Below are 17,970 nucleotides of genomic sequence, written 5' to 3'. Positions count from 1 at the left end.
CAAAGGTGTTCTTGCAGCATTGTTTGTGGCAGCAAAAAATGAGAGGTGACATACATGATTATCAGTGGGGAATGGTGGTACATTTGTACAGTGGTTGGGAAGGAGGAGGGTGAAAGGTGAGACCAAGCATGGAAGGCATCCTGGAGGAAAGGGCTGCACTGAGAGGACCATTACCCTGGTAGACTGGAAATGTCCTGGAGCTTCTGAGAGTTGGGGTTTGAGGTGGCCCTATGGGTGCCTGTGCTCACTCTGTTCTCAGTCTCCTCTGCTGTAAGAGGCAGAGGCCAGGGGACTGCTGAGGCTCCCTCAGACCCTAAATTCACCCCAGTTGGGGAAAAGTCACCAGTGGGGAGAGAACCGTCCAGATGCTGAGATCACACTCCATGGATTACCAAGAAGGGCCAGGATGTGCGAGCACTGCGTGGGGAATTGTGGGCTTGATGTTGGGGAGGCAGGATGGCCTCTGACCGGTCTCCTGCCCACCCCCCCAATTATGTTTCCCTGGCAGCGAATGGTCAAGAACTTGGAAAAAGAACTGGCACTGCTCAAGCAGGAGCTAGCCATCCATGACAGCTTGGTAAGGGGTTAGAGGCGGGGATAGGGTGGGGTGGCCAGAAGGACTATGTGAGAAGGGGGCAAGGGAGTCAGAGCAGGGATGCTGGGTGGGTAGAAGGGGGTGGGTAGGCAGAGGGACTGGGTGGACAGGGGACCAGATGGATAGCAGGGCCAAGTGGGCAGGGAGACCCAGGGTGGGGGCAGAGGTCTAGGGGGCCAGCAATGCCTGGTGGGCAGGGGTCCTGGAAGAGCAGGAGGATGTGGGCAGAGGTGTCAGATGGTCAGGGAGCAGAGACAGGCAGTAGGCAGGAGGATGAGGGGCAGGGGGCCAGGGACCTGGCAGGTAGAAGTACAGGGGTAGATAGCAGGATGGGTCAAGGTCAGGGAAGGTGGGGCAGGCTGGGGGGGGGAGGGGCAGCAGCAGGGAGCCAAGTGGGCAGGGGCCAGGGGTAGGAGTCCTCCAGTGACCTGCCTGGGCTGATGCTCATGGTCCAGAGGGACCTCAAGACAGAGGCAGCCACCTTCCTCCTGTGGCTCTCATCTACAGTCTGCTGAGACTCAGCCAGCAGAACCTCCTTGCTTGGAGTAGCAGGCCCTTTCCTTTTCTGCCTGACCCAGTTGTCCCTTGCTGACCTGAGCGCCTGGCCTGTGTGTCAGGCCCTTTCTGCCAGGACCTGATGGTGAAGGGAATGGAGCTGGCTTGGGTGACCAGGGCCTATGCCCAACCTCCCCACCTTGGTTCTCAGAATGACCCCTGCCACCCCTACTTGGGCTCAGGTGCTTGGAGCTTATCACCATGTTCTTCATCCTCCTCCAAGGCCAACCGCACCCTTGTGAATTACGACCCCATGGATGAAATCCAGATTGCTGAGATCAACTCCCAGGTGCGGAGGTACCTGGAGGGGACGTTGGACGAGATGGATGTAAGGAGCCCCTCCTTGGGACCACCATGCCCAGCTGGCCTGGGCCTTCCTGTCTTGGGCACACCCTCATTTGTGCTGTGATGGCCTTGGAGCCTCACATGTGCAGTGGGCATAGGGTGGGTGGTGCTGGACTCCTGGCCTTAGGGGCCCTTCAGCCCACCAAGGCCTCAGCTTCCATGTTTAGGGTTACAAGGCTGTGGGTGCCCCGTAGAGTGGCCAGCAGCCTTGAACGCACAGGAGGTGGTCCATCACTGGGCACACAAGCTCGGGCTCTGGAGCCAGGCTGCCCTGGATCAAATCCCAGTTCAGCTGTCTCCTTGCTGTGACTTCAACAAAATGCTCAATCCTTGTGTACTTTGGTGGCATCGTCTGTACAGTGGGGAGGGAAACCGAGCTGGGATTAACTGAGCTACAGCACCTCAGGTGCTTGGCTTTGCCAGGCAGAGTAAGGCTGTTAAAGGATGATGGTCATGCTGGCTGTCCACAAAGCAGACCCCCAGGGCCAAGGAGGAAGAGACAGCGGCTACACAGGGAAGGGCCCTCAGGGGGAAAGATGCATTCTGTTTTTATAGTGCAGGCCAGCAAACTCCTCCTCAGGGAGGTACATGGGCAGCTGCAAGAGACAGCGTAGGAAAACTGAGGGGTGGGCTTTTTCCGGCCTTCCCAGCAGGGGCAACCCCAGACTGACCCTCAGTTAAGGGTGATGCCTGTGGGCTAGAGGGCCAAGAGGGAGGTCAATGGCCTTCCTCTAGCCACAGGTTTGTATGTGTCTGTACCCCACACAGAAAAGTTCATAATGGAGCCTTTCGGAAGCAGGGGAGAGCTGAGGACAATAAATTTTATTAAAAATTTTTTTAGTATTTTCAAGAACTAAAATCATTTTAATTTTATAGAGATCATCACTTAGAAAAGGTGATTTTTATAGCCTCAGTAAATACTTAGTTTGAAAAACTATTAATCAGGTGTTTCTCTGTTCTTGAGGAGGGCTTCACTGCCACTCTACTGAGAGGCTCTTTGCAGGGATGTTCCATTCTCAGGACAGATGGTCAAAGGGTTAACCAAGGGGTCCTGGTTTCTCTACTGACATAGACACGGCCTCAGTTCTGTGGTGCCCGAGGTCTAACCTCTGCCTTGCTCTCTTCCGTCCAGATAATCAACCTGAGACAGATCCAGGAGGTGTTCAACCAGTTCCGGGTGGTTCTGAGGTAAGGGATCTTCCCTACCCACCCAACTCCTACATGAGGCTGTCATTTTCATTTCGCCTGGTCTGGATGTGGACTCCAAGCGCACCGCCTTGTCTCTCGTGTGTGAGGAGCCAGATCAGAGTCCTCAGGGTGTGCCCAGACCCTGGTGTCCCTGACAGTGTCTGCCCCTGAGCTCTCAGATCCTCCTGCCCTTCACTTCCTCTGGGGGAAGTGGGGAGGACAGCCCTCCATTTGAGAGCTACTCAGAGAGGAGGCGGTCCCTGGAGGATGTTTCCTGAGTTCATTAATTGGACAGGAGGTCTTTATGGTGTGCCAGGCCTGAGCATGGCCAGAGCAGGGCATCGTGAAGACTCCCTGCTCCCCCACCCCCACCTCAGGAAGTGTTTGTGGTTTGTTTGGATGCAGACATCCCTGTGGCCTGAGTGGCTCATGCTGGGTGGCATCACAGAAACTGATCACATGATTCCAAAGGGCCTGTTAGAAACAGAACCCAGGTAGGGAAACGTGGTCCCGAGGCAGGCTTATGGTCCTTGTTAAAATCATTTTGGAGCAGATTTGCCTGGCACATAAGGGCACCCCCTGCAGATTTTTGGGCTGAACAATGGGTGTGTGCACTGGGCAGTTGGGGGCATGAAATGAGCTTGTTTAGTCTGGTCTCGTTCATGATAAGGATGTGGCTCAATCACAAGGGGGCCACACCCAAACATCCTGTAAGTCCAGTACTTGGTTCTTGCTCTAGAGGGTTCAGCCTGGCCCCAGGTGCGAGGTGTTCTCTCACTCTCTCTCCCAAGCCAACAGGAACAGGAATTGGAGTCCACTTTACGCAAGAAGTACATTCTCATAGACAAGAATGACTTTGCTGCCATTTCTGCTGTCCAGAAGGTAGGCACGGTTTCCTCTTGCTGACATGACTCATGTCAGATTTTTCCATCCCCAGACCTTTCCAGAGGCAGCAAGTGTTCTGCATTAAAGCAGATCTAGGGTTGCAACAGATAAAAGTAACACCAGGATGAACATGGGGTGACCCCTGCAAGAGTAAACCAAATATGAATTCAAAATGATCTCCAAAATTGGAGATGTGGCTAATAATAAAGAAGACCAATTCCTGGAGTTAGGTTGGAAACAGGCCTTAAAATCCTCAGGATATGGAATGAGACCCCAGATCAGTGAGAGGAGTTGATACGGCAAGTGGACGTATGGTAGGGTGGTCAGAGACAGCCTGAAGCTAGCAGCAGCAGCAGCCACATCTTGGTGTGTGGGATGAACATGCCCACTTGAGGCTTCAGTTCATATACACTTGGGTCCCCGAGGGGCCCAAACTCTTAATCTAACCCTTCGCCCTGCGGCTGGCCTCTATCCAGGCAGGGCTTGTGGATGTTGATGGACACCTAGTGGGGGAGCCTGACGGACAAAGCTTCGGACTTGGGGTTGCCCCTTTCTCTACCAAACCTGGGAAGAAATCCAAGTCCAGGAAGACATTCAAAGAGCAGCTCAGGTGAGTGACCTTCCTGCTACTCTGCCTGTTCAGCACCTGGCCCTCCTTGGCTGGTGAAAGGGAGGACATAAGCTGTCCCCATCTTCCTCCTGGTGTCTTAGCTACTGGGTGGTCACAGTGGATATCACTGCTACCAATACTAGCACCATCTGTGGGGCCCAGGCTGGAGCTAGTCACCTCTCATCTGCACAGCAACTCCATAAGGTGGGAATTAATGTCTCCATTTTACTGATGAGGAAACTGAGGCTCAGAGATGGGAAGTTACTTCTAAGTTCACACCACTGATGAGTGGTAGAGTTGAAGTGAGAAGCTGGGCCAGCACTCACCATCTGGTACTTCATGTGGAAACCCCCACCCCAACCAGAGACTTTCTCTGACCCAGATAACTGGCAGTCATGTCACCTAAAAACACCAATTCACATTTCAGGCGAGACTCATTTGTTGTGTGCAAGGTGGAAGAGTGTGAAGGTTCACTTAATGAGCCACTGTCCCCAGGAGGTGCTGTGTAGCAGTGGGCAAGAGCACAGGCTCCAGAGGTGACACCTAGGCTCACCTCCCTGCTCTGTACTTCTTTCACCCAAGGGGCACCTTGTGTGAGGCATGTATCTCCATTTCCTCATCCCGAAAATGGGAATAATAATAATAATTGCATCACAGTCATTGGGGTCATTGTGAGGATAAGTGAGTGAGTGCAGTCCCTGTCCCTGGAAAGTACTCAATAGGAACGTGTTAACCATTACTATCACTTGTAAAAGGACACGGGCCAAAGCTGATTATAGAAAACTGTCACACGCAGGACAGGAGTCGGGCAGCAGGGATTGCCGATGCCCCTGGCCTCTTCCTGCCTCTTCAAGAAGGGCAGTCACCCCTAGCCCTCTCTGTTCTGCCACCAGGTAACCAGTGCGATAACAGATGGATCGAGGCTTGGTTACCCAACCTACATTTGTTGCAGGAAAAAGAGGGGAGGAAACGGTGGAAAGAGCTGGGGGCATCCTCCTGTCAGTTGAGGCCTGCTCAGATGTGCCTCTCTAGGAGGGAGGACCCCAGGCACCATCACTTGGAGAGGGAGGGTGGCTACTTTCCTGGGAGCTGGTGTGGACACTGATGTAGGCGGGGAGAGCAGGTTGTGGACTGGTCAGAGTAGCAGGGCAAACCTGTCCTGCTTTACCATTGGCCCGCAGACAGACCCACCCTGGGTGGGGGCTCTGCTACTCCTTCCCAGAGACGCCTGTGTAACTAATATCTCAGCAGTCATGATGCTTCTGGGAGCCTATGGCCCACCCAGCAGGTCCACACGCTTTCAAACCTGGAGACTGCCCATTTTTCCCAGGTGCCTCCTGCCGAGACTGCTGAAGGGAGGGCTCCTTGTGCTGATTAAAGGGAGAAAAATGCTCTCCTCTTCCTCCCCATCTGCGTGGCTTATGGTCCTACTCTTTGCCCTTTGGCCTAAGTATATGATCAGTATGGGAGCTGAGTGGGTTGGGGCTTCTGGTGTATGAGGGCTGACAAAGGTCACTCCCTGCAGTGACACCTCACTGGAGGTCACACCTTACCTCATTGGAGACACCTCACTGCCCATGACTGAGCCCTGGAGTCTCCCTGTCTTCTCCTTCCAGCTCCTCTGCAAGAAAGGAAGGTGCCAGCAGCCCTGTGGGTGGCAAAGACTTGGATGTTTCTTTCTCTAAGACTCAGCTGACCCCATCCTCCAAGGATGGGGATATCAAAGACATGCTTCTGCGGGACCGGGAGACCTCCAACATCGAGCCCCTTCCCTCGGACTCCCCAAAGGAAGAATTACGCCCACCCAGGTGACCATCTAACGCTAGCTCCTGCACCAGATCATCCAAAACCAGAGTGTGATCCTCAACACGTAAAGAGTGCTTACAGATAGAAGAGTAATAAAATAGGGGATAGTGGGGAAAGACTGGGAGCACAGTCCTAAAAGAAGAAACATGATGGCTTATACACATGTGAGATGATCCAACCTCAGGAGTCATCCAAGATACACAATTATGCACAGAATCATTTTAGAGCCTCCAAATAGCAATTATTTAAATAATTAAATTTACATATTTTTTGAGTAAGTAATGTATTCAAAAGGTACAAAATTCTCAAGGTTTGAGACCCCTTCCTCCAAACAGCCAGTCCCTCTCTGTTGTAAGTCAGTAATTGAGTTTTTAGGAATCTATCCTGAGGAAATAATTAGAGATGTGGACAAAGATTTATGCAAAAAGAAGTTCATTGTATCATTAATTTAAAAAATCAAAAAGTTTTTTTTTCTGAAAACCTTCAATAGCCTACATTAGGGAAAGGGCACAAGTGAATTATCATCTCTGCCCTTGAAATGTACAAGGATGTGCATGAAGCCCTTTTTTACTCAGCCTGCGAACATTTCCAAACATTCAGAGAAGTTGAAAGAATTGTACAGTCAACACCTTCTTGATTCTACAATTAATGTGTTACTATACTTATTTCATCATGTGTCCATCTTTCTCTCCATCCATCTTATTTTTTGATGCATTTCAAAGTAAGTTGCAGACAATCCACTTCCCCCTGCCCCAACACTTCATCTTACATCTCATTAGCTAGAGTTCTCAAAGAGTTTTTAATAGTATGAAAGAATGCTTCTGTGAAAAGAGTGAGATGTAAAATTCTATGTACTGCATGACTCCAAACATTTAAAAATTTATCAAATAAATCCCTGAAGGAAATACACCAAAATGTGGTTGCCAATAGGTAGTGAATAGTTTTTTGTTTTGCTTTCTGTTTTTTTACACTTTTCCTTGCTTCCTCATTTTCTGCAATGGTCATATGCCCTTTGTGCTGAGTAAAACAGAGATGAGGGAATGATTCCTACACAGCTTAGCTCCTGTCTGGAGTAGGTGGTGCTCAGGAATTCTGGCCTCCTGCTCACAGAAGCCCCAAGGAAGAAAGGTGAAGTGCTTGCTGGCTCCAAGACAGCTGCCCCATTTCTCCTTCCTCTTCCCTGTCCGTCTTCAGGTCTAGCACCCCACCCTCCAAGTCTGTGGCCTTCGAGGACTTTAAGAACGAGCGAGGTAGTGAGATTAACCGCATCTTCAAAGAAAACAAATCCATCTTAAATGAGCGGAGGAAGAGGGCCAGCAAGACCACACAACGCATCAATGCCATCAAGCGGGAGATCGACATCACCAAGGAGGCACTAAATTTCCAGAAGTCACTAAGGGAAAAGCAAGGTAAGTATGACAGGAAGATAGATGGCCAGGGGGCTGTGGGATCTGAGTCATCCTGCTCCAAATGGGGCAGCCTTGGGTACTGGAGGACTGAGATGGAAGGGAGCCAGCAGGGGACATTGGGGTACAGTCTTCATCCCTGGGCCATCACTTGGCTCTAGTCAGCCCTGGGGAGCCAGAGTCCTTCCCTATCAGCCAGCCTCTGCCTGTGGGTCCCTCATTATTGCATTATCTCAGACCTTGGTGCTTGGCTTTCTACCTGATATGTACTGCTGCCCTTGGAGAAAAAGGCTTTTGGTCTTGTAGAGGCTTCCCCAGGGAGATGGGCAGTTGGTGACCCCACAAGTTCCCTGGGTCCTGGTGTGGTCTCCTCACTGCCCACAGTTGTCTGATTGGGGTGAGGGTGCTGGTCAAGATACTAGAAACCAAGGAGGGAAATGAGAATGTGTATATCAGAGAGCCAAGGGATTCACTGTCGCTAAGACCATTCCTCATGCCAAACCCTCAACACCCCTGCTGGCCTGGCAAAGTCTCATCTCCTAAGGCGGATGGTGTAGGGGGGGCGCTCAGACTTGGAGAGCAGGGACCTTTGCATGGGGAGTGTACTCACGTTGTTACCCTGACCTGGTGCCCTTGTCTTAATGGCAGACACTGCCTACACCTGCACTGTGGGCCAAGAACCCTCAAGCTGGAGTGTGCAGAGGACTCATCTGGGAGGGCTGGTCAAGTGTAGACCTAGGCCCCAACCAGTGGTTCTGACTCAGGAGATCTGGAGCAGGGCCCAGAACCTGCATTTTACTGAGTGACCATCCTGATACTGAGGCCGGTGGTTCAGAGGCCATACTCTTTTTCACATTCCTGGCTTGGTCCCATTGTCTTTTTCCAGACAGGGCACTCCACAGGGTACTGGGCTTTCCCTTGCTAAATCACAACCCTGTTCTGGGCCAGCTTTCATGAATGGTCTCACTGATCACCTGGGGCATCTCCAGATGTGATTTGGTTTATTTCTGCAGGTCAGGCGGATCATCTCATTGACAGAGGGTGCATTTTACTCATTTACTTTTCAGAGGGCAACTTTATTTCCAAATTCTTGGGGCTACTCTGCTCATACCCTACAGACCAACCATGACACACTATTCCAGAGGGCAAAGCCCTCCGTGGGTCTGGGAAACCGGGGATGGAGGGTGATGGTGGCTCCAGACTTGCCCCCACCCAAACCTCCAAGGTGAAGGTCTTACAAGACCAACAAGCACTTCTTTGTCCCCTCTGTCCATACCTTTTTTGAATATGCAACCATTTATTTCATGTTTACATGTTTTATTTTATTTATTTTTATTTTTTTAAATAATTTTATTTATTTATTTATTTATTTTCCCCCAAAGCCCCAGTAGATAGTTGTATGTCATAGCTGCACATCCTTCTAGTTGCTGTATGTGGGACGCGGCCTCAGCATGGCCGGAGAAGCGATGCGTCCGTGCGCGCCCGGGATCCGAACCTGGGCCGCCAGCAGCGGAGCGCACGCACTTAACCTCTAAGCCACGGGGCCGGCCATGTTTACATATTTTAAATAATATATATGCATGCTATCCTGATATGTCATTTACTCCTAAATATACCTGAAAATTGATATTGTAAAGGATGAGATGAAGAAGAAATAATATTTTAAAATATTTAAAATTCTATCTATCAGTATCAAAAATTTTTGTTCTTTCCCCCTAAAAGCAGTTGTTTTCCCATTGGTTGTTAAAATACCAAATAAAATACCTTTATCTTGAGGGAACAGATCAAGTAAATTCATCCTTTTAAATACCTTCTAGGCACTTGACTGATGGCCACTTATCAACCCAGAAAGGTCAATGAATTTGGAATATTAATTAGTCTTTTGTGAAAGAAAAATCATCTTAAGTTCACCTCTTTTAAGTTTTTTCCTTGGAGATGATCCGAGAACGTCTGGGTAATACAAAAGGTGTTCATAGTAACTCCCCGTGTCAACAGAGTACTGTAAAGACTCTACTCTGTAAAGGATGTGTGTCTATCAAAGTGACCACATCAGGGATGTCCCACAGCACACAGACCAGGTAGCTCTGACTGAAGGTGAGTGACCTGCTGAGGCCGACTCTGGACCCCCCCACTCCAGACATCTTGAATTGGGACCCTTGCCTCTCTATTAATGGTGTCAGTGACACTTAATGTGTCTTACTTTTCCCCAGTAAACATCAGCGGAAGTGCTAACGTTTTCCTCCAGCACCTGGGGACTGCCTCATGCACCCCAGCCACACACCTCAGTCACATGCAAGACTCATTTGCCAGAGGTCCTGAGGGTGGAAGCCCCATACCCTGGGTGGGTTGACATGATGCCGTGACTCACCTTTCGAGGTGCTGTGGGCAGTGGACTCCACAGACGATGTTATTTTGTCTTAACCCAGCAACCCTTATCAAACTGACAGACCCTAAAAGGTCTATGCAAAGAGACCGTGAGATGATTGATAGCACAACTGACCCCTCTCCTCCCGGAGCCCTCTGACAGCCACTCGACATCTAATCATCTCTAACAAGAAAGTAGCTGGTGAATGTTGAAATCATCAAGAAGACAATTCAAAATGTGGGTTTACATCTACTGTTATTAATGAGGAACTTTGCCCAAGTGCCTTGTGGTACTAGCCAGTGATGGCAGTCCATGTATATAATTTACAAACAAGGTAAACATCAGTATAATAGAGGTGCTTACTGAATATCTTTGGCTAATGGGTTTAAGATCAAAATAAGCATGGAGCATAGGCCATCTCTACCGTCTCCTCTGCCCACCCTTCCTGTTTGTCCTAAAAATGCCAGTGTGGCCCTCTGATCTGAGCACCCCCTCCCCATGGTGCTCCTGGTGCTTTGCCCACCCCCATGCCTTCCTCTAATCTCCTGTCTTTGTGCTTTGCCAGCACTGTCCCCTCTTTCCGGAATGCCTTCATGCCCTCCCTAGGTAGGCACCTCATTCCCTGACCTCCATTCCCCTGCAGGTGAGTATGAGAACAAGGGGCTGATGATAATCGATGAGGAGGAATTCCTGCTGATCCTGAAGCTCAAAGACCTCAAGAAGCAGTACCGTACAGAGTATCAGGACCTGTGTGACCTCAGGGCTGAGATCCAGTACTGCCAGCACCTGGTAGATCAGTGTCGCCACCGCCTGCTCACTGGTGCGCCATTTGGGAAGGTTGGCTGGGTCCTGAGGTCCTGGAGGCAGAAGGCAGGGCCACTGCCTGGGTTGTAGGAATGGTTTCAGAGCTTCTCTCTGGCAGAGGCAGGGGCTGGGTAGGGGCTTCAGATGTGTGTTTCTAGGACTCTGAGGGCAGGAGATGGAGATGGGAAAGGGTGAGACCCTGGAGCAGGAAGTGAACAGATGGTGAACTATGACAGGCATAAAACAGACAGACAGTCACACAGCCTTTACCTGCTTCCTCAGGGCCTTCCCCACACCTCACAGTGCTGTCTCCCTGCCTCCTTGCAGAATTTGACATCTGGTACAATGAGTCCTTCTTCATCCCCGAGGACATGCAGGTGGCACTGAAGCCAGGTAGCAGCATCCGGCCAGGCATGGTGCCTGTCAGCAGGATCGTGTCTCTGGTGAGTGGCACAAGGGCAGGGGTGGGCATGATGGATGAGCATGGGGCAGTGGTCAATGCCCCTTGTCCTCTGTTCTCTCCACAAACGTGGCAGTGTACGGGCTGCTCCCAGCCTCTCCCACAGCCAGCCCAGGCAGGTGGGCAGGTACAGGTCTCTCCCCAGTTATTGATGATGGGAACATAGAAAACACCGCTTGCTGCTTCCCTTCTGGGTTGGCTTATCCTTCCCAGGTGGCAGTTACAGGTTGTAATAATGCTAGCAGACATAGGGCTAGGGGGTTGTGAGCTACACTAGGTGGGGGTTTGAAAACCTAGTGACGGGCTGCCCTGATGCCCACCACAGGCCTTGTCAGAGTGGATCCTGACAATGCCAGGCTGAAGGGACTGTGCTGAGTTGGGCCTCCTCTAGGGAGAAGATGACCAGGACAAGTTCAGCCAGCTGCAACAGATGATGCTGCCTGACGGCCCTGATTCCGTCTCCTTCTACAATGCCAAAGTCAAGACAGAACAGAAGGTAACTCTAGGGGTTGATATCTCCAGGAAGGTGGGGCCTCAGGGACCTCATTAGTAGGAAGGACACCCACTCCTCACTTTAGAGAGGCGGAAGAGGAATATGTCAGCCCAGAGAGATCCAGAGTCACCCAGAGTCAGTGGGTATCTTCTGCCAACTCCAGAGTCCTGGGACTAGGCTGGATCCAGTAGGGGTCCCAGAGACCATGGCCGGGCCTGGACATGGCTAGTGAGTGCTAAGCCAGCCCATGTGTGGTTCACAGCCCGGGACAAGGCCTAGGGATCCCCTGAGGTCACTGCCTGTTGGGGAGGACCTCTCCGATGAGGGCCACGCTACAGAGGTGGCAGGGGACAGAGGACCACATGCAGCCAAGGCAAAGCTAGACAAAGATGTTGGCCATGGGCCACGCCTGGTCCTGTACTCTCTGAGCAGGTTGGACTGGAGCAGAGGGTCTTCATTCTGCTGAGGCCCAGCCTGGAGCCAGAACACAGAGGGCCTGTATGCTGTGCACTTCTCTGTGCCCAGAGGCAGTTCTTATATAGCAGGTGGCAGATGCACATGGGGTCAGTGCCCTAGTGAGTTCATTCTTTTAAAAATATTTTTGTGGTATTTATTTACATTTTCAGTAGGTGATACATTCAATTTAAACATTAAAAAGCATGAAAGTACAAATACCTGGTCCCCCATCTGCCCAGCTCTCATCAACCCCCTCTGACAGGGAACCCCTGTTGCTTGTTTCTAGTGTTTTCCCTGCATATTGTTCTGCATCTTGCTTTTCTGCACTTGCTTAACAGTATATCCTGAAGATTGTTCCTTGTCAACCCACAGGTGCTTCTGTGTTCTTTTTTACAGCTGCATAGTAGTACTCCATTGCAAGGAGGTATCACAATTTATTTAACCCATCTCATATTGAGGGACATATAGGAGGTTCCATTTCTGAACTATTACAGATATTGCTGTGATAATTAACCTTGTACAAATGTGAACTCACACATGATTGAATATATGTGAAAGGTAAATTTGTAGAAGTGAATTTCTTGGTCAAAAGGACATTTGTATTTTTGGTGGATGGTGCCAGGAGCTGGACCCATTGGCAACCCCACAGCAGCATATATGGGATGCTTGTTCCCCAAGCCTCACCACAAGATGTATTATCCTGCTTTTTGTTTTTTTTCCAATCTGAAAGGTGAAAAATGGTCTCTCAGTGTAGCTTTAACTTGCATTTCTCTTATTATGAGTGAAGTTGTGTTTCTTTTCGTGTGTTTAAGGGCCATTTTAATTTCTTTTCCTGTAAACTGCCTGTTCATATTTTTGCCCATTTTTCTATTGGTTGTTGGTCTTTTTCTTATAAATTTGTAGGATCTCTTGATATATTGGGGAGATTGGCTCTTTATGATATGAGTTGCAAATATTTTTCTCTTTGTCATTTGTCTTTTGGCTCTACTTATGGTTTCTCGTAGTTATTTTGTTGATTTTTATGAAATCAAGTGTATCAGTCTTTTTTTCCTTGGCTTCTAGATTTTCTGTCGTAATTAGAAAACCCTTCCCCGGATTGAGTTCATTCTTTACATTTATAGTTAAGCTGACACCTTTAGTGACCTTGATGGCTGTGAGGAGCTGAAGCCCATTCAGAGAAGCTTGAATGAAAGGGTTGTTAACACGGATTCCGAAGGTCACAGAATAGCCCTTCTCACCCTGTGCGGTGCACTTGAATCACTAGGGGTCTTGTTAGATTGCAGATTCAGATGCAGCAGGTCTAGGGTAGAGCTTGAGATTCTGCATTTCTAATAAGCACTCAGATGATCCCATGCTGCTAGTCCAGGACCACACTTTGAGGAGCAGGCCACAGAGCTCATCTGCAGGAAGCATGCTCCAGGCTCCTTTCCCTCCAGGCCTTTTTTTGTCCACACCTGGCCTTAGCTTCTCCCTGAGGTCTGCTCCTTCCCCAGCTGTTCTTCCCACCCCAGCTCTCAATTTCTAGCCCCAGTCTTGGCCCTGGCTTGCCATTATTTTCTAAGACTTCCCAGCCCCAGTGTCCAACATCACCTGACTACTTATTTTGTGTCTCTCCAGAGGGAGAGCATAATTGGCTCTTCTTGGGTTAAGTGTACATTCCTGGTCCAATCAGCTGTGGCTTGGGGCAGGGTCACCTGCTCACTCCAGCTGCCTGGGCCCACTCCTTCAGCAGGAGAGAGGATTGCTTTACCCAGGCAATCACTTAGCCTTATCTGTGAGCATCAAGCTTTATTAACCCTGGCCCCTGGAGGGAAGCCCAGATCAGTGGACAGCCCTGCCACACTGGAAAGTTTTACTGGAACCCAACTATTTTGGCTGGAGAAGGAGACCCTGGCCACAATGCTGTCATGTACCGCATTGGCTGACTCCAAAGAGCTCGCTCAGGGTTGTCCATGAAAATCTCTCTGTGGGGAGTCTGGGCTCTCCCAGAGCATCTGGGAGAGAATGGAGTGGGGACAAGTAGGCCTAGGCAGCCAAACCTCAAAGATCATTTGACTGTGACTACCATGCAGGGGCTTCCTTCTCTGACCACAGAGAGACCTGCCCCCGCTGGACTCAGAGGAGGGGGCACATGGTGTGAGGTAGGGGTCCAACTTTATTCCTTCACATGTGAATATCCAGTTTTCCCAGCACCAATTGTTGAAAAAGTGATTCTTTCTCCATTGAATTGTCTTGGCACCCTTGTGGAAATTCAATTGACCATAAATGTGAGGGTTTATTTTTAGACTCTCAATTCTATTCCATCAATCTATATGTCTGTTGTTATGCCAGTACTACACTGTCTTGATTACTCTACATTTGTAGTTAGTTTTGAAATTGCAAGGTATGGGTCCTCCAACCTTTTTCTTCTTTTTCAAGATTGTTTTGGCTATTCTGGGTTCTTTGCATTTCCATACAAATTTTAGGACCAACTTGTCAATTTATGCAAAGAATCCAGCTGGGATAGGGGTTGTATTGGATCTATAGATTGCTTTGGGGAGTATTGCCATCTTAACAGTATTAAGTCTTCAAATCTATGAACACAGGCTATCTTTCTATTTATTTAGGTCTTAACTTCTTTCAATGATGTTTGTAGTTTTCAAAGTGTAAGTTTTGGACATCTTTTATTAAATTTACTTCTAAGTATTTTATCCTTTTTGATGCTGTTGTAAATGGAATTGTTTTCTTAATTTCATTTTTATATTGCTCATTGATGTATATAGAAATACAGTTGATTTTTGTATATTGATGTGGTAGTCTGCAACCTTGCTAAACTCATTTATTAATTCTAGTAGTTTTTTAGTGGATTCCTTAGGATTTTCTATATATAAGATCATGTCATCTACAAATAGAAATAGTTTTACTTCTTCCTTTCCAATCCAGATGCCTTTTATATGTTTTTTTTTGCCTAATTTCCGTGGCTAGAACCTCCAGTACAATGTTGAATATAAGAGGTGAAAGTGGACATCCTTGTCTTGTTCCTGATCTTAGGGGGAAGGTGTTAATTCTTTCACCATTAAATATGATGTTAGTTGTGGGGTTTTCTTAGAAAAAAGAAACTTCAAGCAGCACTTCCCACCCTGTGCTGTGCACATGAATCATCAGGTTGTTAGAATGCAGATTCTGATGTAGCAGGTCTGGGGTAGAGCCTGAGATTCTGCATTTCTAATAAGCTCCCAGATGATGCCTATGCTGCTAGTCTAAGATTACACTTTGAGTAGCACACTTTGAAGTTCTTTCTTAGAACCTTCTTTATCAGGTTGAAAAGGTTCTCTTCTGTACCTAGGTCATTGAGTACTTTTGTCATGAAGGGGTATTGGAGCCATTATCTTTTTGAATACCGTCTCCTTTTTCTTCCAATACCCCTCTCCTAGGATTCTGATTAGATGTATGTTAGACTTTCTCATTCTGTCCTCTCTATCTTTTAAAATCCGTCATTTCTTCCAGCTCCTCATCTCTCTGTGCTGTAATTTGGGTAATTTCTTTAGATTCCTGTTCCAGTTTATTAATGTCCTCTTAAGCTGTGTCCAATCAGCTGTGTCTTAAAATTCTATATGGTTCTCCTTCAAATATGCTTGGTCATTTTTTATAAACTCTTATTTCATGCTCTTTTTTTAACAAGACATCTTTGAGATATAATTTACATATATACAGTTATAATATATATATACATATAATTTACATATTATACAGTTCACCCATTTAAAGTTACAAATCAGTGGTTTTTAATATATTCACAAATATGTGAAACCACAACTACAGTGAATTTTAGAACATTTCATTCTCTGTTTTTTTACTCCTAAATATTTCGGTGTTTATTTCTTAAGAACAAGGACATTCTCTTACATGCTGATACAGTAATTGAAATCAGGAAAATTAATAATGATGCAACAATATTATTTAATCCAAAGTCCATATTCAACTTTTGACAGTTATCCTAATGATGTCATTTATAGTTATTCTCTCCTACTACCCTGATCCAGGATGTGGTCTAGCATCACACATTATATTTAGTTGCCATGTGTCCTTTAATATAGAAAAATTCTTTAGTTTTTCCTTGTGTTTCATGATTTTGGTATTTTTGAAGAATACAGGGCAGTTTTTTGGTAGAATGGCTCTCAGTTTAGGATTGTCTGATGTTTTCTTGTGATTTAAATTCAAGTTATGCATTTTAGGCAGGAATACCACAGAAATTATGTTATGTTCTTTGTGGCACATCTTATCAGGAGGTGTCTTAGTGAGCTTGGGCTGCTATAACAAATACCATAGGCTGGTGGCTTAAACAACAGACATTTATTTCTTACGGTTCTGGAGGCTGGGAAATCCAAGATCAAGGTACTGGCGGATTTGGTTCTTGGTGAGGGTCTTCTTCCAGGTTTGTAGACAGCTGTCTTCTTGCTGGGTGCACACGTGGCCTTTCCTAGGTGTGTGTTCATGGCGGGGGCTGGGGGGGGGGGGAGAGAGAGAGAGAGAGAAAGAGAGCTCTCTTCCTCTTTTTATAATGGCAATAATCCCATCATGCGAGCTGCACCCTCATGGCTCCATCTAAACCTAATTATCTCCCAAAGGTCCCACCTCTGAATACCATCACACTGGGGATTAGGGATTCAACATATGTGTTTTGGGGGAACAAAGACATTCAGTCTATAACAGGAGGCACATGATACTGCTTTGTCCTGTTATCGGTGAGGTTAATTTTCATCAGTTGGTTAAGGTCATCCTCTATTTTTCTTTTTTTTGTAAGGAAGATTAGCCTTGAGCTAACATCTGTCACCAATCCTCCTCTTTTCGCTGAGGAAGACTCGCCCTGGGCTAACATCCATGCCCATCTTCCTCTACTTTATATGCGATGCCGCCACAGCGTGGCTTGACAAGCAGTGCCTCAGTGCGCACCTGGGATCCGAACCTGTGAACTCCGGGCCCGCGAAGCGGAGCACACACACTTAACTGCTGTGCCACCAGGCCGGCCCCTCGTCCTCTATTTTGAACAAGAGGACCAAAAGGTCTTTGGCTTTGGAGAAAGACCTTCAAAAATCTTATTGCTTATTGTAAATTATATTAAACTTGCTTTAACTGGCATAAGTTACTTCAAAATGACAGAAAAGGTAAACCAAAATGATTTGCATGGTTAGTACCATGAATTTCTCTCTTGATATTCCAGACAAACCTTGCATTTTCTTTAATTACTTTCAAAGTCTCAGATAAACATTTCAGTTTTAAATCAGAGAAATCCTGCATTTCTACAGGTCAATATTAAATTCTCCCACCATCCCCCAATCTCTAGGAGAACTCTTGCATTGGGCATTTTTTATATTTAAGACATGCCCATGCACAAACTTTTTATGCAGATGTTGCACTTGAACCATTGCATCTTCTATTTATTTAAACCTTTCATGTATGTTTTTATATATGAAATATATTGGATCAGATTTTTCAAGGCCAAATGTTTTCCATTTTACTGAATCTCTGTCATGGTCGCTTTTATCTGTGTGTTTGTGTGTGTGTGTGTGTGTGTGTGTGTGTGTGTTTAAGTCATAAGCTCATATTTGGTTGAACTTAAGCTCTATGAGTTCTGAGTGCATAAGCTGAAATTGCTTTCCTCCTGAAGGGGTTTGCACTTGCTTTTGTAGTTAGCCATGGGGCATTACCAACCCAGGACCATTTTAACCTCCTTCAAGAATTCCAACTTGGTAAGGGATTAATATCCAGAATATATAGAGAACTCCTAAAACTCAACAACCAAAAAAACAAAACCCTAATCAAAAGTGGGCGTAAGACTTGAATAGACATTTCTCCAAAGAAAATATACAAATGGACCATAAGCACATGAAAAGATGCTAACATCACAGATCATTAGGGCAATGCAAATGAAAACTACAATAAGATACCACCTTACACCCATTAAGATGGCTACTATCAAAAAACCAGAAAATAGGGGCTGGCCTGGTGGCGTAGTGGTTAGG

At 47.3% G+C, this 17,970-nt stretch overlaps 1 protein-coding gene across 7 annotated transcripts in view; it reads left to right on the top strand.

Annotated features, from left to right (window-relative positions):
* The window catches only part of KIF9 (kinesin family member 9), a 53,732-nt gene that overhangs the window by 29,863 nt on the left and 5,899 nt on the right, over positions 1–17,970 (top strand). For 3 of the 7 annotated variants that reach the window (XM_058557114.1, XM_058557092.1, XM_058557082.1), the window contains 10 exons: positions 509–577; positions 1,374–1,478; positions 2,628–2,683; positions 3,475–3,565; positions 4,045–4,178; positions 5,795–5,986; positions 7,179–7,393; positions 10,399–10,575; positions 10,887–11,002; positions 11,411–11,705. In XM_058557114.1, coding sequence (XP_058413097.1) covers positions 509–577; positions 1,374–1,478; positions 2,628–2,683; positions 3,475–3,565; positions 4,045–4,178; positions 5,795–5,986; positions 7,179–7,393; positions 10,399–10,575; positions 10,887–11,002; positions 11,411–11,569 — 1,314 coding nt within the window. In that variant the 3' untranslated portion in view covers positions 11,570–11,705. Of the gene's footprint in view, positions 1–508; positions 578–1,373; positions 1,479–2,627; positions 2,684–3,474; positions 3,566–4,044; positions 4,179–5,794; positions 5,987–7,178; positions 7,394–9,816; positions 10,034–10,398; positions 10,576–10,886; positions 11,003–11,410; positions 11,707–17,970 lie in introns of those variants that run through there. The other 4 variants (XM_058557103.1, XM_058557146.1, XM_058557125.1 and 1 more) reach the window with 4 other exon arrangements.

Source organism: Diceros bicornis, chromosome 2 (assembly GCF_020826845.1).
Source record: "Diceros bicornis minor isolate mBicDic1 chromosome 2, mDicBic1.mat.cur, whole genome shotgun sequence".
NCBI lineage: Eukaryota > Metazoa > Chordata > Mammalia > Perissodactyla > Rhinocerotidae > Diceros > Diceros bicornis.
Note: the sequence above shows the minus strand (reverse complement) of the source record. Positions and strands in the feature narration are given on the sequence as shown.